This window comes from Salmo salar, chromosome 07, assembly GCF_965601325.2.
Source record: "Salmo salar chromosome 07, fSalSal1, whole genome shotgun sequence".
NCBI classification, from domain to species: Eukaryota; Metazoa; Chordata; class Actinopteri; order Salmoniformes; family Salmonidae; genus Salmo; species Salmo salar.
The window spans coordinates 55,253,441-55,279,848 of NC_138297.1; the positions used below are offsets into that span (position 1 = coordinate 55,253,441).

General features: G+C 44.9%; 1 protein-coding gene across 3 annotated transcripts in view; it reads left to right on the forward strand.

Moving 5' to 3' along the window:
- The window catches only part of anks1b (ankyrin repeat and sterile alpha motif domain containing 1B), a 332,396-nt gene that overhangs the window by 42,125 nt on the left and 263,863 nt on the right, over nt 1-26,408 (forward strand). For all 3 annotated transcript variants that reach the window (XM_082977782.1, XM_082977781.1, XM_082977783.1), the window contains exons 2-3: nt 12,996-13,076; nt 17,325-17,481. In XM_082977782.1, coding sequence (XP_082833908.1) covers nt 12,996-13,076; nt 17,325-17,481 — 238 coding nt within the window. The remainder of the gene's footprint in view (nt 1-12,995; nt 13,077-17,324; nt 17,482-26,408) is intronic.

Sequence of the window (26,408 nt, forward strand, 5' to 3'; positions counted from 1 at the left end):
TAATGTATCATATCTTTGCTTCAGAAGCTTGTGCATTCAACACATTTCGTGTGCTTCTTCTGATGTGTTCTTCAGACTTTTACAGAAGCAGTTGTTGATATCTTGGCAATGATTTGTTCTGGTTCAGATGATCTTGGAAAAGATCTGCTGAAGTGTGTTCCTTATACTTGGTAGTACTGTTTTTCAGATAGAAAGATGAAGAGTTATGAAAGCCCCCCAAAATATACCAACTTTTAGGGCTGGCATAATTATCGTATAACCATGTAAATGATGGTTATGGATGAATAAAATAAATGAATTAGTTGTTTTTTTAAGGGATAAGTTTTTTTTTTAATATATAAAAAATATACACTGCTCAAAAAAATAAAGGGAACACTTAAACAACACAATGTAACTCCAAGTCAATCACACTTCTGTGTAATCAAACTGTCCACTTAGGAAGCAACACTGATTGACAATAAATTTCACATGCTGTTGTGCAAATGGAATAGACAACAGGTGGAAATTATAGGCAATTAGCAAGACACCCCCAATAAAGGAGTGGTTCTGCAGGTTGTGACCACAGACCACTTCTCAGTTCCTATGCTTCCTGGCTGATGTTTTGGTCACTTTTGAATGCTGGCTGTGCTTTCACTCTAGTGGTAGCATGAGACGGAGTCTACAACCCACACAAGTGGCTCAGGTAGTGCAGCTCATCCAGGATGGCACATCAATGCGAGCTGTGGCAAGAAGGTTTGCTGTGTCTGTCAGCGTAGTGTCCAGAGCATGGAGGCGCTACCAGGAGACAGGCCAGTACATCAGGAGACGTGGAGGAGGCCGTAGGAGGGCAACAACCCAGCAGCAGGACCGCTACCTCCGCCTTTGTGCAAGGAGGAGCAGGAGAAGCACTGCCAGAGCCCTGCAAAATGACCTCCAGCAGGCCACAAATGTGCATGTGTCTGCTCAAACGGTCAGAAACAGACTCCATGAGAGTGGTATGAGGGCCCGACGTCCACAGGTGGGGGTTGTGCTTACAGCCCAACACCGTGCAGGACGTTTGGCATTTGCCAGCGAACACCAAGATTGGCAAATTCGCCACTGGCGCCCTGTGCACTTCACAGATGAAAGCAGGTTCACACTGAGCACGTGACAGACGTGACAGAGTCTGGAAACGCCGTGGAGAACGTTCTGGTGCCTGCAACATCCTCCAGCATGACCGGTTTGGCGGTGGGTCAGTCATGGTGTGGGGTGGCATTTCTTTGGGGGGCCGCACAGCCCTCCATGTGCTCGCCAGAGGTAGCCTGACTGCCATTAGGTACCGAGATGAGATCCTCAGACCCCTTGTGAGACCATATGCTGGTGCGGTTGGCCCTGGGTTCCTCCTAATGCAAGACAATGCTAGACCTCATGTGGCTGGAGTGTGTCAGCAGTTCCTGCAAGAGGAAGGCATTGATGCTATGGACTGGCCCACCCGTTCCCCAGACCTGAATCCAATTGAGCACATCTGGGACATCATGTCTCGCTCCATCCACCAATGCCACGTTGCACCACAGACAGTCCAGGAGTTGGCGGATGCTTTAGTCCAGGTCTGGGAGGAGATCCCTCAGGAGACCATCCGCCACCTCATCAGGAGCATGCCCAGGCGTTGTAGGGAGGTCATACAGGCACGTGGAGGCCACACACACTACTGAGCCTCATTTTGACTTGTTTTAATGTAATGTCCTTAAAGTTGGATCAGCCTGTAGTGTGGTTTTCCACTTTAATGTTGAGTGTGACTCCAAATCCAGACCTCCATGGGTTGATAAATTGGAATTCCATTGATTATTTTTGTGTGATTTTGTTGTCAGCACATTCAACTATGTATAGAAAAAAGTATTTAATAAGATTATTTATTTCATTCAGATCTAGGATGTGTTGTTTGTGTTCCCTTTATTTTTTTGAGCAGTATATGTTTTATCCCAAATTCCATGACTGGCACAGCACTACCAACCAGCTTCATCCAGAGTCCAGAAAAGTAGATTGTCAGTATAGGCACATGCATATTGTTTTATTTGCATATTGTGTTAGAATATTTCAGAAAGGTTTTAATACAAAACAATATTTTATTGGTCTGTATATTCAGCTGGTAAGGATTTATCTTGATCTATATCAAATGAAGACAAGTGAATGTTAGGGTGTGGTGACTGGCCTACCTGTATACTATTCAGGCTGTTATTATGCAATCCTGATGTACTACTGTATGCCTTCTGTTGACTTTTTTTTTAACATTCAAATGACCTAAGACATACAAACGTAGACTTCTGCTATTATGTTCAGTCTCCCCATAAAGCTTATCCATTTCATGTAACATCCATAATGCTTATTATGTTTTCTTCATTTCTCCAACATACCAATATTGAGAAGTCCACTTTCTCCGGTAACAGATGGAGAGAGGGGGTGACAGAGAGGGGGTGACAGAGGGGAAAGACACAGAAAGGTTGTGTCTAAGGGCAGTAGACAGGACATAGTCTGCATATTTCTCTAATCTCCAAATAAGCAGACGTCTAGTCTACAAGAATGTTTACATGTATTTGTAATCTAATGTTTCTCCCTAATTCAATTTGAGGACTGCTTCTTGCCTTTTTGTGCGCGTAGTGAAAGCACAGTAGAAGAGAATAGAGCCCACTGCAAGACAATGCGTGGGAGAGACTAGGGAATTGGCTGTGGAATGTGCAATAGAATGCCGGATGGAAAATATAAGACTGTTGAAATAATAGAATGTAGAATAGAATGTTGAATGTGCAATAGAATAGAGTGTATAACACGAAGTAGAATAGAATGTTGAATGTGCAATAGAATATAGTGTAGAACATGAATTAGAATAGAATGTTGAATGTGCAATAGAATAGAGTGTAGAACATGAAATAGCATAAAATAGAATGTAGAATGTGAAAAATAATATGTTGAATTTAATAAATTGTGACAGAATGCAGTCTAGGATGTAGAATAGAATGTAGAATGTGGGCTAGAATGCAATGTGAACTTGAATAGAACGTAGAATATGAAATAGAATGTGAAATTAAAACTCTTAGCCCTGTGATAAAGGTCTGAGACCCATTATATCATTTTGGGGAGTACCAGTACCAGTCTTAGTTCCTTGTTCTGAATGGTCCTCTATGGAGGAACTACCCAAGGTGTGTGAACAAACACCCATATTTTTGAAATCACTTTTTATTTTGTTTTCTCAAATTTACAGATTACATCTTTATCTAAAGGCTCTTGGTTGTGGGCGCTGGCCAGTCACCCCATATCATCTCACACCTGGTCCCACCTAAAGGACTCATACACTCTCTCATACAGTCACTGTGTTTATAAATGAGGGAGGTGTGTGTGTGTGTTTGTAAGCTTTGGGTGTGTCAAGGATGTGTATGTGAAGAGTAGGTAGGTGTGTGTGTGTGTGTGTGTGTGTGCACTGTTATTTTCTAAAGAGAGAGCATGTGTGTGTGTGTGATCTGGTCTGGTGTATTCACTGTGTTGGTCTGGTGTATTCAGTACCAACACACTGAATACACCAGACCAACACACTGAATACACCAGACCAACACACTGAATACACCAGACCAACACACTGAATACACCAGACCAACACACTGAATACACCAGACCAACACACTGAATACACCAGACCATATCAACACACTGAATACACCAGACCATATCAACACACTGAATACACCAGACCAGACCAACACACTGAATACACCAGACCAGACCAACACACTGAATACACTAGACCATATCAACACACTGAATACACCAGACCAGACCAACACACTGAATACACCAGACCAGACCAACACACTGAATACACCAGACCAGACCAACACACTGAATACACCAGACCATATCAACACACTGAATACACCAGACCAACACACTGAATACACCAGACCATATCAACACACTGAATACACCAGACCATATCAACACACTGAATACACCAGACCAGACCAACACACTGAATACACCAGACCATATCAACACACTGAATACACCAGACCATATCAACACACTGAATACACCAGACCAGACCAACACACTGAATACACCAGACCATATCAACACACTGAATACACCAGACCATATCAACACACTGAATACACCAGACCAGACCAACACACTGAATACACCAGACCATATCAACACACTGAATACACCAGACCATATCAACACACTGAATACACCAGACCATATCAACACACTGAATACACCAGACCATATCAACACACTGAATACACCAGACCAACACACTGAATACACCAGACCATATCAACACACTGAATACACCAGACCAACACACTGAATACACCAGACCATATCAACACACTGAATACACCAGACCAGACCAACACACTGAATACACCAGACCATATCAACACACTGAATACACTAGACCAGGTATGGTGTATTCAGTGGGTTGGTCTTGTCTGGTGTGTTGGTCTGGTCTAGTGTATTCAGTGTGTTGGTCTGGTGTGTTGGTATGTGTACGGTAGGGGAGTGTGTTTGATCCCTTTCTGTCCCATGATTGTCCACGTTAGCTGTCAATCACTCTCTGTGAGTGCAAACTAAAGCCCTTCCCCCCTGATAAGATACAGTGCTAGTAGTGTTGTTTGGGCCAGTAACTGAAAGGTTGCTGGATCGAATCCCCAAGCTGACAAGGTGAAAATCTGTCATTCTGTACCTGAGCAAGGCAGTTAACCCACTGTTCCCCGGGCGCTGAAGACGTGGTATCCCCCTTTCCCTTTCCTTTCCCTTATAAGAGACGTTGTTATGCCCTATTCTAGGGACATATATCAGATGGCTGTCTTATAGATTTTTGTACGCCTTGTGTGTGTGTGGAGTAAAACAAATAAACAATATTTCTCCTGAGGAACTTCAAAACCATTTCAAACCTTGTGATGCAGAGTTCCAAATCTCTCTCTGTGTGTGTGTGTGTGTGTGTGTGTGTGTGTGTGTGTGTGTGTGTGTGTGTGTGTGTGTGTGTGTGTGTGTGTGTGTGTGTGTGTGTGTGTGTGTGTGTGTGTGTGTGTGTGTGAGAACTTGAAGCAGTTATAGAACCCATTGCCCTTTATGGTTGTGGGGTCTACTCACCAACCAAGAATTCACAAAATGGGACAAACACCAAATTGAGACTCTGCATGCAGAATTCTGCAAAAAATATCCTTCATGTTTAACGTAAAACACCAAAAAATGCATGCAGAGCAGAATTAGGCCGAATTCCCAAATCTTCCATAACAAAGCCGTCACCTACAGAGAAGTAAACCTGGAGACGAGTCCCCTAAGCAAGCTGGTCCTGGGGCTCTGTTCACAAACACAAACAGACCCCACAGAGTCCCAGGACAGCAACACAATTAGACCCAACCAGATCACGAGAAAACAAAAAGATAATTACTTGACACATTGGAAAGAATTTACAAAAGAACAGAGCAAACTAGAAGGCTATTTGGCCCTAAACAGAAAGTACACAGTGGCAGAATACTGACCACTGTGACTGACCCAAACTTAAGGAAAGCTTTGACTATGTACAGACTCAGTGAGCATAGCCTTGCTTTTGAGAAAGGCCGCCGATGGAAGGCCTGGCTCTCAAGAGAAGACAGGCTATGTGCACACTGCCCACAAAATGAGTTGGAAACTGAACTGCACTTCCTAACCTTCTGCCAAATGTATGACCATTTTAGAGACACATATTTCCCTCAGATTACACAGATCCACAAAGAATTTGAAAACAAATCCAATTTTCATAAACTCCCATATCTATTGGGGGAAATACCACAGTGTGCAATCACAGCATCAACATTTGTGACCTGTTGCCACAAGAAAGGGCAACCAGTGAAGAACAAACACCATTGTAAATACAATATATGTTTATTTTTTTCCCCTTCTGTACTTTAGCTATTTGCACATCATTACAACACTGTATACAGTTGACGTCGGAAGTTTACATACACCTTAGCCAAATACATTTAAACTCAGTTTTTCACAATTCCTGATATTCAATCCTAGTAAAAATTCCCTGTCTTAGGGCCTCCCAAGTGGCGCAGTAGTCTAAGGCACTGCATCGCAGTGCTAGCTGTGCCACTAGAGATTCTGGGTTTGAGTCCAGGCTCTGTCGCTGCCGGCCGCGACCGGGAGACCCATGGGGCGGCACATAATTGGCCCAGTGTCGTCCGGGTTAGGGGAGGGTTTGGCCGGCAGGGATATCCTTGTCTCATCGCGCGCTAGCGATTCCTGTGGCGGGCCGGTCGCAGTGCACGCTGACATGGTCGCCAGGTGTACGGTGTTTCCTCCGACACATTGGTGCGGCTGGATTCCGGGTTGGATGGGCATTGTGTCAATAAGCAGTGCGGCTTGGTTAGGTTGTGTTTCGGAGGACGCATGGCTCTCGACCTTTGCCTCTCCCGAGTCCGTACGGGAGTTGCAGCAATGAAACAAGACTGTAACTACTACCAATTGGATACCATGACATTGGGGAGATAAAAGGGGTGAAAAAAATAAATTCCCTGTCTTAGGTCAGTTAAGGTCACCACTTTATTTTAAGAATGTGAAATGTCAAAATAACAGTAGAGATTTATTTCAGCTTTTATTTCTTTCATCACATTCCCAGTGGGTCTGAAGTTTACATACACTCAATTAGTATTTAGTAGCATTGCCTTCAAATTGTTTAACTTGGGTCAAACGTTTCAGGTAGCCTTCCACAAGCTTCCCACAATAAGTTGGGTGAATTTTGGCCCATTCCTCCTGACCGAGCTGGTGTAACTGAGTCAGGTTTGTACACTTTCTTGCTCACACACGCTTTTTCAGTTCTGCCCACAAATTTTCTATAGGATTGAGGTCAGGGATTTGTGATGGCCACTCCAATACCTTGACTTTGTTGTCCTTAAGCAGGTTTGTACACTTTCTTGCTCACACATGCTTTTTCAGTTCTGCCCACAAATTTTCTATAGGATTGAGGTCAGGGATTTGTGATGGCCACTCCAATACCTTGACTTTGTTGTCCTTAAGCCATTTTGTCACAACTTTGGAAGTTAGCTTTAACCCTAACCCAACCTTGCTTCACGGTTGGGATGGTGTTTTTCGGCTTGCAAGCCTCCCCTTTTTCCTCCAAACATAAAGGTGGTCATTATGGCAAACAGTTCTATTTTTGTTTCATCAGACTAGAGGACATTTCTCCAAAAAGTATGAACTTTGTTCCCATGTGCAGTTGCAAACCTTAGTCTGTATTTTTTATGGCGGTTTTGGAGCAGTGGCTTCTTCCTTGCTGAGCAGCCTTTCAGGTTATGTCGATTTAGGACTCGTTTTACTGTGGATATAGATACTTTTGTACCTGTTTCCTCCTGCATCTTCACAAGGTTCTTTGCTGTTGTTCTGGGATTGATTTGCACTTTTCACACCAAAGTACGTTCATCTCTAGGAGACAGAACACGTCTCCTTTCTGAGCGGTATGATGGCTGCGTGGTCCCATGGTGTTTATACTTGCGTACTATAGTTTGTACAGATGAACGTGGTACCTTCAGGCGTTTTGTAAATTACTCCCAAGGATGAACCAGACTTGTGGAGGTCTACCATTTTTTTCTGAGGGCTGATTTTCTTTTGATTTTCCCATGATGTCAAGCAAAGAGGCACAGAGTTTGAAGGTAGGCCTTGAAAGACATCCATAGGTACACCTCCAATTGACTCAGGCTAATCACTGGAATTGTGATACAGTGAAATAATCTGTCTGTAAACAATTGTTGGAAAAATTACTTGTGTCATGCACAAAGTAGATGTCCTAACCGACTTGCCAAAACTGTAGTTTGTTAACAAGAAATTTGTGGAGTGGTTGAAAAACGAGTTTTAATGACTCCAACCTGATTTGTATGTAAACTTCCGACTTCAACCATATATACATTGACATTTGAAATGTCTTTTATTTTGTAATGTTTGCTGTAAAAATGTTATTGTTTAATTAACTTTTGTTTATTATCTATTTCACTTGCTTTGGCAATTTTTGACGACCCAAGATGGCGTAGCAGTGCAGACGTGTTTTGTTCGTCCTCTCGTGTACTTTTGTATTTTTCGTACTTTTCTGTATATATTTCTATTTTATTTTCAATCTCTTTTCCATTTTAATTCAATTAAACCTTCCGTTAACCTGCCTCACCCAATGTGATACGGAACCGCTATTATATTTTTTATTTTTTAGACCTTATAGCTAGAACCACCTAGCCATCAGAAGCTAACCAGCTAATTACCTACAAGCTATTTAGTCATTGTTAGCCACTGCTAGCGGCCTTTACCTTCTGCACAGATACCAGCCCTTTTTTTAGCCTGGATAATACTCGCCAACCTACCAGTATCGGACTGTTTCTCCACTGCAACGCCAGATTCCTGCCGTAAACCCTGGACCATTATTCCTGATCTTCGCAGCTAGCTAGCTGCCCCCGAGTGCCCCAGTACCGAAGCTATCCCCGAGGCCCACCTCCCGGCCTACTCAGTTGTTCACCCGGACTCCACCCAAACACGGCCAGAATCCACTACTCCACGGGATCCTTTCCGTAAGCTCTGGACCTTGGCACCGGATCACCGCTGCTATCGAGTGGCTTTAGTGGCTAACCCCCCTGCCCCGAAGCTAGCACCAGTTAGCCGTGAGCCAGGCGCATCTCCCGGCTAGCAAACTAAATGGCGCCCCGCCGCACCACCACGACTGGTCTGCCAACGAATACTCCATCCGCTGTGCCTTCAACCGGCCTCCGCCGGACGTCGGCGCAGACGCTTCTTTTATCCCCGGGCTGCTAACTTTAAACGCTGTGTCTCCCGCGTGCTAGCGTAGTAGCGACTACTCCGTTGCAATCCTGTTCCATCTATTGCTGTCCCCTGGACCCTATGGTCACTTGGCTACATAGCTGATGCCTGCTGGACTGTCCATTAATCACGGTACTCCATTCTGTTTATTTTTGTTTATCTGTCGGCCCCAGCCACGAACTCAGGCCCTGTGTGTAGTTAACTGACCCTCTCTGCCCATTCATTGCCATTTTACCTGTTGTTGTTGTCTTAGCTGATTAGCTGTTGTTGTCTTACCCGTTGTTGTCTTAGCTAGCTCTTCCAATCAACACCTGTGATTGCTTTATGCCTCGCTTTATGTCTCTCTCAAATGTCAATATGCCTTGTATACTGTTGTTTAGGATAATTATCATTGTTTTAGTTTACAATGGAGCCCCTAGTTCCACTCATCATACCTCTGATACCTCCTTTGTCCCACCTCCCACACATGCGGTGACCTCACCCATTATAACCAGCGTGTCCAGAGATACAACCTCTCTTATCATCATTCAGTGCCTGGGCTTACCTCCGCTGTACCCGCACCCCACCATACCCCTGTCTGCACATTATGCCCTGAATCTATTCTAACACGCCCAGAAATCTGCTCCTTTTATTCTTTGTCCACAACGATCTAGACGACCAGTTTTGATAGCCTTTAGCCGTACCTTCATCCTACTCCTCCTCTGTTCCTCGGCTGATGTGGAGGTAAACCCAGGCCCTGCATGTCCTCAGGCACCCTCATTTGTTGACTTCTGTGATCTAAAAAGCCTTGGTTTCATTCATGTTAATATCAGAAGCCTCCTCCCTAAGTTTGTTTTACTCCCTGCTTTAGCACACTCCGCCAACCCGGATGTCCTTGCCATGTCTGAATCCTGGCTTAGGAAGGCCACCAAAAATTCTGAGATTTCCATACCCAACTACAACATTTTCCATCAAGATAGAACTGCCAAAGGGGGAGGAGTTGCAATCTACTGCAGAGATAGCCTGCAAAGTTCTGTCATACTTTCCAGGTCTATAGCCAAACAGTTGGAACTTCTAATTTTAAAAATGAATCTCTCCAGAAATAAGTCTCTCACTGTTGCCGCCTGTTACCGACCCCCCTCTGCTCCCAGCTGTGCCCTGGACACCATATGTGAGTTGATCGCTCCCCATCTAGCTTCAGAGTTCGTTCTGTTAGAAGAACTGAACTTGGATATGCTTAACAGCCCGGCAGTCCTACAATCTAAGCTAGATGCCCTCAATCTCACACAAGTCATCAAGGAACCCACCAGGTACAACCCTAAATCCGTAAACATGGGCACCCTCATAGACATTATCCTGACCAACTTGCCCTCCAAATACACCTCTGCTGTTTTCAATCAGGATCTCAGCGATCACTGCCTCATTGCCTGTATCCTCTATGGGTCCGCGGTCAAACGACCACCCCTCATCACTGTCAAACGCTCCCTAAAACAATTCTGCGAGCAGGCCTTTCTAATCGACCTGGCCCGGGTATCCTGGAAAGATGTTGACCTCATCCCATCAGTCGAGGATGCCTGGTTGTTCTTTAAAAGTAATTTCCTCACCATCTTAGATAAGTATGCCACTTTCAAAAAATGCAGAACTTAAAACAGATATAGCCCCTTGGTTCACTCCAGGCCTGACTGCCCTTGACCAGCACAAAAACATCCTGTGGCGGACTGCAATAGCATCGAATAGCCCCCGCGATATGCAACTGTTCAGGGAAGTCAGGAACCAATACACACAGTCAGTCAGGAAAGCAAAGGCTAGCTTTTTCAAGCAGAAATTTGCATCCTGTTGCTCTAACTCCAAAAAGTTTTGGGACACTGTAAAGTCCATGGAGAACAAGAGCACCCTCTCCCAGCTGCCCACTGCACTGAGGCTATGTTCTGAAAGAGCTGCAAAACCTGGACCCGTACTATCTGCTGCCATTGTTGCAACCCCTATTACCAGCCTGTTCAACCTCTCTTTCGTATTGTCCGAGATCCCTAAAGATTGAAAGCTGCCGTGGTCATCCCCCCTTCAAACGGGGTGACAGTCTAGACCCAAACTGCTATAGACCTATATCTATCCTGCCCTGCCTCTCTCTAAAGTCTTCGAAAGCCAAGTTGATAGACAGATCACTGACCATTTCGAATCCGAACGTACCTTCTCCGCTGTGCATGCACCTCAGCCACGCTCAAGGTACTAAATTATATCATAACCGCCATCGTTAAAAGACAGCACTGTGCAGCCATCTTCATCGACCTGGCCAAGGCTTTTGACTCTTGTCAATCACCGTATTCTTATCGGCAGACTCAATAGCCTTGGTTTTTCTAATGACTGCCTCGCCTGGATCACCAACTACTTTGCAGACAGAGTTCAGTGTGTCAAATTGGAGGGCGTGTTGTCCGGACCTCTGGCAGACTCTGTGGGGGTACCACAGGGTTCAATTCTCGGGCCGACTCTTTTCTCTGTGTATATATATCAATGATGTCGCTTTTGCTGCGGGCGATTCCCTGATCCACATCTACGCAGATGACACCATTCTGTATACTTCTGGGCCTTCCTTGGACACTGTTCTAACTAACCTCCAAATGAGCTTCAATGCCATACAACACTACTTCCGTGGCCTCCAACTGTTCTTAAACGCTAATAAAACCAAATGCTGCCTGCACCCGCCCGACTAGCATCACCACCCTGGATGGTTCTGACCTAGAATATGTGGACAACTACAAATACCTAGGTGTCTGGCTAGACTGTAAACTCTCCTTCCAGACTCATATTAAACATCCCCAATCCAAAATCAAATCTAGAATCGGCTTTCTATTTTGCAACAAAGCCTCCTTCACTCACGCCGCCAAACTTACCCTAGTAAAACTGACAATCCTGCCGATCCTCGACTTCGGCGATGTCATCTACAAAGTATCTTCCAACACTCTACTCAGCAAACTGGATGCAGTCTATCACAGTGCCATCAGTTTTGTCACCAGAGCCCCATATACTACCCACCACTGCTACCTGTATGCTCTCGTTGGCTGGACCTCGCTTCATATTCGTCGCCAAACCCACTGGGTCCAGGTCATCTGTAAGTCTTTGCTAGGTAAAGCCCCGCCTTATCTCAGCTCACTGGTCACCATAGCAGCACCCACCCGTAGCACACGTTCCAGCAGGTATATTTCACTGGTCATCCCCAAAGCCAACACCTCATTTGGCCCACCTTTCCTTCCAGTTCTTTGCTGCCAATGACTGGAACGAATTGCAAAAATCGCTGAAGCTGGAGACTTTTATTTCCCTCACCAACTTTAAACATCAGATATCTGAGCAGCTAACCGATCGCTGCAGCTGTACATAGTCCATCTGTAAATAGCCCTTCCAATATACCTACCTCATTCCCATACTGTTTTTATTTACTTTTCTGCTCTTTTGCACACCAGTATCTCTACTTGTACATCATCATCTGCTCATTTATCACTCCAGTGTTAATCTGCTAAATTGTAATTACTTCACTATTATGGCCTATTTATTGCCTACCTCCTCATGCCTTTTGCACACACTGTATATAGACTTTCTTTTTTTCTACTGTGTCATTGACTTGTTTATTGTGTTATTGGCTTGTTTATTGTTTACTCCATGTGTAACTCTGCGTTGTTATCTGTGTCACACTGCTTTGCTTTATCTTGGCCAGGTCGCAGTTGTAAATGAGAACTTGTTCTCAACTAGCCTACCTGGTTAAATAGAGGTGAAATAAAAATAACTAAATAAAAATGTAAACATAAGTTTCCCATGTCAATAAAGCCCCTAAAATGTAAAATTGAAGTTGACGTGAGAGTGCGAGAGACTTCGAAGGTCATGGGAAAACGAGTCCATTACATGCCAATCTTAACCCTGTGGAGGTCCCATATCCCATAGAAGGAAGGTAGACTGGTCCCAGATCTGTTTGCACTGTCTTTCTGACTCCGATGGTCATTGTGATGTGGCTAAGGCAAGATCTGTGATCAGGCTAAAAGAAAAGGGTTTCTATATTGTGTCTCTTTGTACTTAAGTGTCTATCATGATCATGTGCTCAACACATAGAAAGCCTGTTGTGGACTTAAGTGTGATTTTCATTTTTTTTTTAATTATCAAGTTAAATTGGAAAGCATCCATTCTAAGGACTGTGTTGGCTTAAAGTCTGTCTGTCTGTCTTGTGTCCACAGCATGTGGAGAGGCTTGAATGTAAACTGTGCAGACAGTTCAGGCTACACACCCCTCCACCACGCATCACTGAACGGACACAGGTAAGAGTGTGTGTGAATGTGGAGAGGTGGCTGGTGGGGGTGAGGAAGTGTTTGTCCGTGTGCTTGCATGCTTGTGAGTGTAATGCAATGTGATTGCCTTTTCCAGACACACACATACTAGGGCTGGGCGATATATCAAATTCATTTGATTAATTGAAATGTATGTTTTTCTGCGAGATTCCAAATGCCTCTATCACAAGAATCAAGTCATTATTTTATCTGCTAGTTGTCATGTAGTCTTCTTGGTCTCCTTCTCTTCTGCTGTGACTGTTAACCTTCCCGTTTACACATACACACCAACACTTGAAAGCCAGATCAGTGTTAATTGCAAAAAAGCACGTTAAACTATTTTATTAAAATAATGACATTATTAGTGGCTCTTACAGTTGTAGAAGGTTTATATTTAGTCTAGTCATGTCCTGAGTTCATTAGTTCATTGCTGACTGTTTGAAATAGTGTGTTGACCTTTAATTATACAACAAAGCTGATTTAGAGAAAACAGAAACACACTGCTCCAAAAAATAAAGGGAACACTTAAACACACATCCTAGATCTGAAGGAAAGAATTAATCTTATTAAATACTTTTTTCTTTACATAGTTAAATGTGCTGACAACAAAATCACACAAAAATAATCAATGGAAATCCAATTTATCAACCCATGGAGGTCTGGATTTGGAGTCACACTCAAAATGAAAGTGGAAAACCACACTTCAGGCTGATCCAACTTTGATGTAATGTCCTTAAAACAAGTCAAAATGAGGCTCAGTAGTGTGTGTGGCCTCCACGTGCCTGTATGACCTCCCTACAACGCCTGGGCATGCTCCTGATGAGGTGGCGGATGGTCTCCTGAGGGATCTCCTCCCAGATCTGGACTAAAGCATCCGCCAACTCCTGGACAGTCTGTGGTGCAACGTGGCGTTGGTGGATGGAGCGAGACATGATGTCCCAGATGTGCTCAATTGGATTCAGGTCTGGGGAACGGGCGGGCCAGTCCATAGCATCAATGCCTTCCTCTTGCAGGAACTGCTGACACACTCCAGCCACATGAGGTCTAGCATTGTCTTGCATTAGGAGGAACCCAGGTCCAACCGCACCAGCATATGGTCTCACAAGGGGTCTGAGGATCTCATCTCGGTGCCTAATGGCAGTCAGGCTACCTCTGGCGAGCACATGGAGGGCTGTGTGGCCCTCCAAAGAAATGCCACCCCACACCATGACTGACCCACCGCCAAACCGGTCATGCTGGAGGATGTTGCAGGCAGCAGAACGTTCTCCACGGCGTCTCCAGACTCTGTCACGTCTGTCACATGTGCTCAGTGTGAACCTGCTTTCATCTGTGAAGAGCACAGGGCGCCAGTGGCGAATTTGCCAATCTTGGTGTTCTCTGGCAAATACCAAACGTCCTGCACGGTGTTGGGCTGTAAGCACAACCCCCACCTGTGGACGTCGGGCCCTCATACCACCCTCATGGAGTCTGTTTCTGACCGTTTGAGCAGACACATGCACATTTGTGGCCTGCTGGAGGTCATTTTGCAGGGCTCTGGCAGTGCTCCTCCTGCTCCTCCTTGCACAAAGGCGGAGGTAGCGGTCCTGCTGCTGGGTTGTTGCCCTCCTACGGCCTCCTCCACGTCTCCTGATGTACTGGCCTGTCTCCTGGTAGCGCCTCCATGCTCTGGACACAACGCTGACAGACACAGCAAACCTTCTTGCCACAGCTCGCATTGATGTGCCATCCTGGATGAGCTGCACTACCTGAGACACTTGTGTGGGTTGTAGACTCCGTCTCATGCTACCAGTAGTGTGAAAGCACCGCCAGCATTAAAAAGTAACCAAAACATCAGCCAGGAAGCATAGGAACTGAGAAGTGGTCTGTGGTCACCACCTACAGAACCACTCCTTTATTGGGGGTGTCTTGCTAATTGCCTATAATTTCCACCTGTTGTCTATTCCATTTGCACAACAGCATGTGAAATGTATTGTCAATCAGTGTTGCTTCCTAAGTGGACAGTTTGATTTCACAGAAGTGTGATTGACTTGGAGTTACATTGTGTTGTTTAAGTGTTCCCTTTATTTTTTTGAGCAGTGTATATTGTGAATCTCCCATAAGTTTGAAAAAGCTCTTACATACACACACCAGCCCCTTTCCACATTCACACACACACACACACACACACACACACACACACACACACACACACACACACACACACACACACACACACACACACACACACACACACACCACACAAATCCCTTTTTCCCACTGTTGGATTAAGATGAGTCTGATGGCTAGCCCTGCTCAGCCAAACCGTCGGATTAACGCTGTGCTTTGGAGGCAATAATGTGTATTTCCTTCTTTAGAACAGCTGCAGTAGAGGAGGGAGAGAGAGAGGGGGGAGAAGGAGAAAGAGAGAGAGTGGGGGAGAAGGAGAGAGAGAGAGGGGGAGGAGAGAAGGAGAGAGGGGGAGGAGAGAAGGAGAGAGCGGGCGGGAGGGGGAGAAGGAGAGAGGGAGGGGGAGAAGGAGAGAGCGGGATGCAGGGGGAGAAGGAGAGAGCGGGATGCAGGGGGAGAAGGAGAGAGGGATGCAGGAGGGAGAGAGCGAGAGCAGGGGGAGAAGGAGGGAGAGAGCGAAGCAGGGGGAGAAGGAGGGAGAGAGCGAAGCAGGGGGAGAAGGAGGGAGAGAGCGAAGCAGGGGGAGAAGGAGGGAGAGAGGGAAGCAGGGGGAGAAGGAGAGAAGCAGGGGAGCAGGAGGGAGAGAGCGAAGCAGGGATGAAGGAGGGAGAGAGCGAAGCGGGGGGAGAAGGAGGGAGAGAGCGAAGCAGGGGGAGAAGGAGGGAGAGAGCGAAGCAGGGGGAGAAGGAGGGAGAGAGCGAAGCAGGGGGAGAAGGAGGGAGAGAGCGAAGCAGGGGAGAAGGAGGGAGAGAGCGAAGCAGGGGGAGAAGGAGGGAGAGAGCGAAGCAGGGGAGAAGGAGGGAGAGAGCGAAGCAGGGGGAGAAGGAGGGAGAGAGCGAAGCAGGGGAGAAGGAGGGAGAGAGCGAAGCAGGGGGAGAAGGAGGGAGAGAGCGAAGCAGGGGGAGAAGGAGGGAGAGAGCGAAGCAGGGGGAGAAGGAGGGAGAGAGCGAAGCAGGGGAGAAGGAGGGAGAGAGCGAAGCAGGGGGAGAAGGAGGGAGAGAGCGAAGCAGGGGGAGAAGGAGGGAGAGAGCGAAGCAGGGGGAGAAGGAGGGAGAGAGCGAAGCAGGGGGAGAAGGAGGGAGAGAGCGAAGCAGGGGGAGAAGGAGGGAGAGAGCGAAGCAGGGGGAGAAGGAGGAGAGAGCGAAGCAGGGGGAGAAGGAGGGAGAGAGCGAAGCAGGGAGAGAAGGAGGGAGAGAGCGAAGCAGGGAGAGAAGGAGGGAGAGAGCGAAGCAGGGGGAGAAGGAGGGAGAGAGCGAAGCAGGGGGAGAAGGAGGGAGAGAGCGAAGCAGGGGGAGAAGGAGGGAGAGAGCGAAGCAGGGGAGAAGGAGGGAGAGAGAGAAGACAGAGATAAAGGGAGAGAGTGAGAGCGAAGGAGGGAGAGTGATAAGTACAGGCTCCAAGTGAAAAACAAGGTCACCAACACACACTTAGAGAAGTTAGAACTTTAGATGAGGGGGGAACAAGGAGGGAACTAACCATTTAACTGTACACTTTTAGACCGTTGAGTTTTGACAATGGATGCATCCTAAATTGCACACTATTCCCTATATACTGTAGTAGTGCACTATATAGGCAATAGGGGGCCATTAGGGACACACTCAATGTGAACGTGGCGTTCTAAAAGGTGAAGCAACAAACTGAATTCTTTCAATGTGAAGAGTTAATTTCAGTCCAGCTAATGCTATTAATGATTTGAATCCACACACATATAAACATTCAAGGCAGCCTTGGTTATGCAGCTGGCATTATGATTCAGACCAAGTAAAGTACTTATGCTTTTCTTTCTCTCTCCCCCTTCTCGCTCTGTTTCCATTATCTTTCTTTCTTTCTTTCTTTCTTTCATTCTCGCTCGGTTTCTGTTTCTTTTCCCTCTCCTCTTCTTTCTCTCTCTCTCTTTACGGTTTCTTGCCTTTCTCTCCCCATCTTTCCCCCTCTCTCTCTATTCCATCTCTCTATTCCATCTCTTCCCTCTATCTCCCTTACTCTCTCTCACTCCCCTTACTGCTCTCCTCTCTCTCCATCCCCTTCTGCCATCCTTCCCCCATCCTCCTCCCCCCTCCTTCCCTTCCTCAGGGACGTGGTGTTGAAGTTGCTCCAGTTTGAAGCCTCTACCAATGTGGCTGACAGTAAGGGCTGCTTCCCCTTGCACCTGGCCGCCTGGCGTGGGGACGTCGACATCGTCCGTATCCTCGTCCACCACGGGCCCTCACACTGCCGCGTCAACCAGCAGGTGACTACACACTGTTCTGTTCTACACTGTTCTGTTCTACACTGTTCTGTTCTACACTGTTCTGTTCTACACACTATTATGTACTACACACTATTATGTACTACACACTATTATGTACTACACACTTCTGTACCACACACTATTATGTACTGCACATGATTCTGTACTACACACTGTTCTGTTCTACACTGTTCTGTTCTACACACTATTCTGTACCGCACACTATTATGTACTGCACTTGATTCTGTACTACACACTATTATGTACTGCACACGATTCTGTACTACACACTATTCTGTTCTACACTGTTCTGTACTATACACTATTATGTTCTACACAGTATTCTGTTCTACACTGTTCTGTACTATACACTGTTCTGTACTATACACTATTATGTACTACACACTATTCTGTTCTACACACTATTCTGTTCTACACTATTTGGTACTTCACACGGTTCTGTGCTACACTATTATGTACTACACTATACTGTACTACACACTTCTGTTCCACACTATACTGTACTACACACTGTTCTGTTCGACACCATGCTGTATTACACACTATTCTGTACTACACTGTTCTGTACTACACACTGTTCTACACTATACTGTTCTGTTCTACACTATACTGTACTACACACTATTCTGTACTGCACACTATTCTGTACTACATGCTATTCTGTACTGCACACTTTTGTACTACACACTTCTGTACCACACTATACTGTACTACACACTATTCTGAACGACACACTATTCTTTACTACACACTGTTCTACAATATTCTGTACTACACACTATTCTGTGCTACACACTATTCTGTGGTACACACTATTCTGTTCGACACACTATTCTGTACTACCCACTGTTCTGTTCGCCTCAATTTTGTTCTACACTATACTGTACTACACACTTCTTTACTACACACTATTCTGTTCTACACTATACTGTACTACACACTTCTTTACTACACACTATTTTGTTCTACACTGTTCTGTTCGACACTATTCTGTTCTACTGTATGCTTTACTACACACTTCTGTTCTACACTTCTGTACTACACACCATTCTGTTCTACACTATACTGTGCTACACACTGTTCTGTTCTACACTATACTGTGCTACACACTGTTCTGTTCTGCACTATACTGTACTATAGACTGTTCTACACTTCTGTACTATACACTATTCTTTACTACACACTATACACACTGTTCTGCTCGACACTACTGTACTACATACTGTTCTGTTCTACACTATGCTGTACTTAACACTGTTTGGTTCTGCACTATTCTGTACTACACAAAATTCTTTACTACACACTTCTGTGCTACACTACTGTTCTACACACTGTTCTACAATGTTCTGTTCTACACACTGTTCTACACACTCTTCTTTACTACACACTATTCTGTTCTGCACTCTTCTGTACTACACACTGTTCTGTTCTGTTCTGCACTCTTCTTTACTACACACTATTCTGTTATACACTATCATTACTACACACTGTTCTGTTATACACTATCATTACTACACACTATTCTTTACTATACACTATTCTGTACTACACACTATTCTGTACTACACACTGTTCTATTCTACACTATACAGTACTACACACTGTTCTGTTCTGCACTATTCTGTACAACACACTATTCTGTACTACACACTATTCTGTTTTACACACTATTCTGTTCTACACTATACTGTACTACACACTTCTTTACTACACACTATTCTGTTCTACGTTGTTCTGTTCTACACTATACTGTTCTATACACTGTTCTACACTATTCTGTACTACACACTATTCTGTACTGCCTACTGTTCTGTTCGACACTATTCTGTTCTACAGTATACTGTACAACACACTTCTGTTCTGCACTATACTGTACTACACACTGTTCTGTTCTACACTATGCTGTACTACACACTGTTCTGTTCTACACTATGCTGTACTACACACTGTTCGGTTCTACACTATTCTGTACTACCCACTATTATTTACTACACACTATTCTGTTCTACACTGTTCTTTACTACACACTATTCTTTACTACAAACTGTTCTGTACTACACACTGTTCTGTTCTACACTATACTGTTCTACACACTGTTCTGTTCAAGGCCTACCTTCAAACTCAGTGCCTCTTTGCTTGACATCATGGGAAAATCAAAAGAAATCAGCCAAGACCTCAGAAATTGTAGACTTCCACAAGTCTGGTTCATCCTTGGGAGCAATTTCCAAACGCCTGAAGGTACCACGTTCATCTGTACAAACAATAGTACGCAAGTATAAACACCATGGGACCACGCAGCCGTCATACCGCTCAGGAAGGAGCCGCATTCTGTCTCCTAGAGATTACATTTACATTTACATTTAAGTCATTTAGCAGACGCTCTTATCCAGAGCGACTTACAAATTGGTGCATTCACCTTATGATATCCAGTGGAACAACCACTTTACAATAGTGCATCTAAATCTTTTAAGGGGGGGGGGGGGGGTTAGAAGGATTACTTTATCCTATCCTAGGTATTCCTTAAAGAGGTGGGGTTTCAGGTGTCTCCGGAAGGTGGTGATTGACTCCGCTGTCCTGGCGTCGTGAGGGAGCTTGTTCCACCATTGGGGTGCCAGAGCAGCGAACAGTTTTGACTGGGCTAAGCGGGAACTGTGCTTCCTCAGAGGAAGGGGGGCCAGCAGACCAGAGGTGGATGAACGCAGTGCCCTTGTTTGGGTGTAGGGCCTGATCAGAGCCTGAAGGTATGGAGGTGCCGTTCCCTTCACAGCTCCGTAGGCAATCACCATGGTCTTGTAGCGGATGCGAGCATCAACTGGAAGCCAGTGGAGAGAGCGGAGGAGCGGGGTGACGTGAGAGAACTTGGGAAGGTTGAACACCAGACGGGCTGCGGCGTTCTGGATGAGTTGTAGCGGTTTAATGGCACAGGCAGGGAGCCCAGCCAACAGCGACTTGCAGTAATCCAGACGGGAGATGACAAGTGCCTGGATTAGGACCTGCGCCGCTTCCTGTGTGAGGCAGGGTCGTACTCTGCGAATGTTGTAGAGCATGAACCTACAGGATCGGGTCACCGCCTTGATGTTAGTGGAGAACGACAGGGTGTTGTCCAGGATCACGCCAAGGTTCTTAGCACTCTGGGAGGAGGACACAAGGGAGTTGTCAACCGTGATGGCGAGATCATGGAACGGGCAGTCCTTCCCCGGGAGGAAGAGCAGCTCCGTCTTGCCGAGGTTCAGCTTGAGGTGGTGATCCGTCATCCACACTGATATGTCTGACAGACATGCAGAGATGCGATTCGCCGCCTGGTTATCAGAAGGGGGAAAGGAGAAGATTAATTGTGTGTCGTCTGCATAGCAATGATAGGAGAGACCATGTGAGGATATGACAGAGCCAAGTGACTTGGTGTATAGCGAGAATAGGAGAGGGCCTAGAACAGAGCCCTGGGGGACACCAGTGGTGAGAGCTCATGGTGCGGAGACAGATTCTCGCCACGCCACCTGGTAGGAGCGACCTGTCAGGTAGGACGCAATCCAAGCGTGGGCCGCGCCGGAGATGCCCAACTCGGAGAGGGTGGAGAGGAGGATCTGATGGTTCACAGTATCAAAGGCAGCAGATAGGTCTAGAAGGATGAGAGCAGAGGAGAGAGAGTTAGCTTTAGCAGTGCGGAGAGCCTCCGTGACACAGAGAAGAGCAGTCTCAGTTGAATGCCCAGTCTTGAAACCTGACTGATTAGGATCAAGAAGGTCATTCTGAGAGAGATAGCAGGAGAGCTGGCCAAGGACGGCACGTTCAAGAGTTTTGGAGAGAAAAGAAAGAAGGGATACTGGTCTGTAGTTGTTGACATCGGAGGGATCGAGTGTAGGTTTTTTCAGAAGGGGTGCAACTCTCGCTCTCTTGAAGACGGAAGGGACGTAGCCAGCGGTCAAGGATGAGTTGATGAGCGAGGTGAGGTAGGGGAGAAGGTCTCCGGAAATGGTCTGGAGAAGAGAGGAGGGGATAGGGTCAAGTGGGCAGGTTGTTGGGCGGCCGGCCGTCACAAGACGCGAGATTTCATCTGGAGAGAGAGGGGAGAAAGAGGTCAAAGCACAGGGTAGGGCAGTGTGAGCAGGACCAGCGGTGTCGTTTGACTTAGCAAAAAAAAAAAAAAAAAAAAAGAGATGAACATACTTTGGTGTGAGAAGTGCAAATCAATCCCAGAACAACAGCAAAGGACCTTGTGAAGATGCTGGAGGAAACAGGTACAAAAGTATCTATATCCACAGTAAAACTAGTCCTATATCGACATAACCTGAAAGGCCGCTCAGCAAGGAAGTAGCCATTGCTCCAAAACCACCATAAAAAAGCCAGACTACGGTTTGTAACTGCACATGGGGACAAAGATCATACTTTTTGGAGAAATGTCCTCTGGTCTGATGAAAAAAAAAAAATAGAACTGTTTGGCCATAAAGACCATCGTTATGTTTGGAGGAAAAAGGGGGAGGCTTGCAAGCCAACGAACACCATCCCAACCGTGAAGCACGGGGGTGGCAGCATCCTGTTGTGGGGGTGCTTTTCTGCAGGAGGGACTGGTGCACTTCACAAACTAGATGGCTTCATGAGGATGGAAAATTATGTGGATATATTGAAGCAACATCTCAAGACATCAGTCAGGAAGTTGAAGCTTGGTCGCAAATGGGTCTACCAAATGGACAATGACCCCCACAGCATACTTCCAAAGTTGGGTCAAAATGGCAATGATGTCAAGGTATTGGAGTGGCCATCACAAAGCCCTGACCTCAATCCTATAGAAAATGTGTGGGCAGAACTGAAAAAGTGTGTGCGAGCAAGGATCCTACAAACCTGACTCAGTTACACCAGCTCTGTCAGGAGGAATGGGCCAACATTCACCCAACTTATTGTGGGAAGCTTGTGGAAGGCTACCCGAAATGTTTGACCCAAGTTAAACATTTTTAAGGCAATGCTACCAAATACTAATTGAGTGTATGTAAACTTCTGACCCCCCGGGAATGTGATGAAAGAAATAAAATCTGAAATAAATCACTCTCTCTACTATTATTCTGACATTTCACATTCTTAAAATAAAGTGGTGATCCTAACTGACATAAGACAGAGACTTTTTACTAGGATTAAATGTCAGGAATTGTGAAATACTGAGTTTAAATGTATTTGGCTAAGGTGTATGTAAAGTTCCGACTTCAACCGTATGTAAGTCACAGATTATTTACACAATAGGGGGGGGGGGGGGGGTGTGTGTGTGTGTGTGTGTGTGTGTGTGTGTGTGTGTGTGTGTGTGTGTGTGTGTGTGTGTGTGTGTGTGTGTGTGTGTGTGTGTGTGTGGCTACAATTTATCTTGGCAATACACTGCCTGCACCAGAAACAGCACCCTGTATATATTACATTTGTCACCAAGATATAGTATCCACTAAACAGCACCCTGTATATATTACACTAGTCACCAAGATATAGTATCCACTAAACAACACCCTGTATATATTACACTAGTCACCAAGATATAGTATCCACTAAACAACACCCTGTATATATTACAATAGTCACCAAGATATAGTATCCACTAAACAACACCCTGTATATATTACACGAGTCACCAAGATATAGTATCCACTAAACAACACCCTGTATATATTACACGAGTCACCAAGATATAGTATCCACTAAACAACACCCTGTATATATTACACGAGTCACCAAGATATAGTATCCACTAAACAACACCCTGTATATATTACACGAGTCACCAAGATATAGTATCCACTAAACAACACCCTGTATATATTACACGAGTCACCAAGATATAGTATCCACTAAACAACACCCTGTATATATTACACGAGTCACCAAGATATAGTATCCACTAAACAACACCCTGTATATATTACACGAGTCACCAAGATATAGTATCCACTAAACAACACCCTGTATATATTACACTAGTCACCAAGATATATTATCCACTAAACAGCACCCTGTATATATTACAATAGTCACCAAGATATAGTATCCACTAAACAACACCCTGTATATATTACACGAGTCACCAAGATATAGTATCCACTAAACAACACCATGTATATATTACACGAGTCACCAAGATATAGTATCCACTAAACAACACCCTGTATATATTACACGAGTCACCAAGATATAGTATCCACTAAACAACACCCTGTATATATTACACGAGTCACCAAGATATAGTATCCACTAAACAACACCCTGTATATATTACACGAGTCACCAAGATATAGTATCCACTAAACAACACCCTGTATATATTACACGAGTCACCAAGATATAGTATCCACTAAACAACACCCTGTATATATTACACTAGTCACCAAGATATAGTATCCACTAAACAACACCCTGTATATATTACATGAGTCACCAAGATATAGTATCCACTAAACAACACCCTGTATATATTACACTAGTCACCAAGATATAGTATCCACTAAACAACACCCTGTATATATTACACGAGTCACCAAGATATAGTATCCACTAAACAACACCCTGTATATATTACACGAGTCACCAAGATATAGTATCCACTAAACAACACCCTGTATATATTACACAAGTCACCAAGTGTCACGACTTCCGCCGAAGTCGGTCCCTCTCCTTGTTCGGGCAGTGTTCGGCGATCGACGCCACTGACCTTCTAGCCATCACTGATCCATTTTTCATCTTCCATTGGTTTTCTATTGTCTTCCTTCACACCTGGTTCCAATCCCATCAATTACATGTTGTGTATTTAACCCTCTGTTTCCCCTCATGTCCTTGTCGGAGATTGTTTATTGTAAGTGTTTGTGTACGTCTGTACTGGTGTGCGTCGGGTTATGTTTACCCATTGATTTTTATTATTATGTTTTCCGGAGTTTTTTTTTGTATTAAACTGCGCCGTTGGAAACACACTTATTTCTCTCCTGCGTCTGACTTCTCTGCCGCCAGTTAAACACCTGTCGTGTCATTGGCTATGCCGGATTAAGTGATATGACATGCTATTCTATAAAATCCTGTCTCTCTAATTAATATTACCTGATTGAGCTAATCATGTAAATGTAATTAACTAGAAAGTTGGGGCACCACGAAAGAGTGTTTACAGAGCTGTTATCTTCCGAATAAACTCTGAAAGACCTAGTAATATTTTTCATCAATAGCAGTCAATATTAATCGTCACCTTATTTCAGTCTCATCTGAAAGTTGTATATTCTTGGTTATCTTCACGAACCCTGGCTAACAAGTTGAATCAGCAATACAAAATTGGGTTTAATTATTTATTTCCTAAATACCTCACTAATCACACAGAATTACATATACACAGAATGCAAATTATGTCATACCGAAAACGTCCCCGGTGGACGGAACCTGTATGATGGCTTGTTACACAAAGAGAGGGGGTTGGGCTTGAATGAAAGAGCGGGAAGACTGAGGAACAAAGGGAGAAGCTGTGCTATCGTAAATACAGTATCTTATGCATTCTAAATTACCGCCCATTTGGAAAAGGAAAATGCAATAAATATTTACTCTGAGCTGCGCTTCGGTAGGTTGGTCGTAGATGCTGGCTGTGTTGGCCAACAGATCTTCCTGTCCTCTGAAGAATGTCTCTAGTGGTAAATTGGATACGTTGTAGTATCTTCGTTGTGTGTTAGACTGGATACGTCATCTGTCCTTTCCTAGCCCACGTTTACAGCTGCTGTTGCTAACTCAACGGCTTGGAGGTCTCACTTCTTTAGTGAATAAGAGTTCAAAGTTCATACCATTCACAACCAAAGCTCACGCTGAGGTTGGCTTAGTTCTGTAGTTGACATGTTAGTCCTTCTTAACGTATGGACCGTCGTCCTATCGTCCTCAGAACAGGAGGTTACATTTTCGTCAAGGGCTTATACAGTGGGGGAAAAAAGTATTTGATCCCCTGCTGATTTTGTACGTTGCACACTGACAAAGAAAGGATCAGTCTATAATTTTAATGGTGGGTTTATTTGAACAGTGAAAGACAAAATAACAACAAAAATATCCAGAAAAACGCACGTCAAAAATGTTATAAATTGATTTGCATTTTAATGAGGGAAATAAGTATTTGACCCCCTCTCAATCAGAAAGATTTCTGTCTCCCAGGTGTCTTTTATACAGGTAATGAGGTGAGATTAGGAGCACACTCTTAAAGGGAGTGCTCCTAACTGCAGCTTGTTACCTGTAAAAAGACACCTGTCCACAGAAGCAATCAATCAGATTCCAAACTCTCCACCATGGCCAAGACCAAAGAGCTCTCCAAGGATGTCAGGGACAAGATTGTAGACCTACACAAGGCTGGAATGGGCTACAAGACCATCGCCAAGTAGCTTGGTGAGGTGACAACATTTGGTGCGATTATTCGCAAATGGAAGAAACACAAAAGAACTGTCAATATCCCTTGGCCTGGGGCTCCATGCAAGATCTCACCACGTGGAGTTGCAATGATCATGAGAACGGTGAGGAATCAGCCCAGAACTACATGGGAGGATCTTGTTAATGATCTCAAGGCAGCTGGGACCAGTGTCACCAAGAAAACAATTGGTAACACACTATGCCGTGAAGGACTGAAATCCTGCAGCGCCCGCAAGGTCCCCCTGCTCAAGAATACATATACATGCCCGTCTGAAGTCTGCCAATGAACATCTGAATGACTCCGAGGACAACTGGTGAAAGTGTTGTGGTCAGATGAGGCCAAAATGGAGCTCTTTGGCATCAACTCAACTCGCCGTGTTTGGAGGAGGAGGAATGCTGCCTATGACCCCAAGAACACCATCCCCACCGTCAAACATGGAGGTGGAAACATAATGCTTTGGGGGTGTTTTTCTGCTAAGGGTACAGGACAACTTTACTGCATCAAAGGGACGATGGACGGG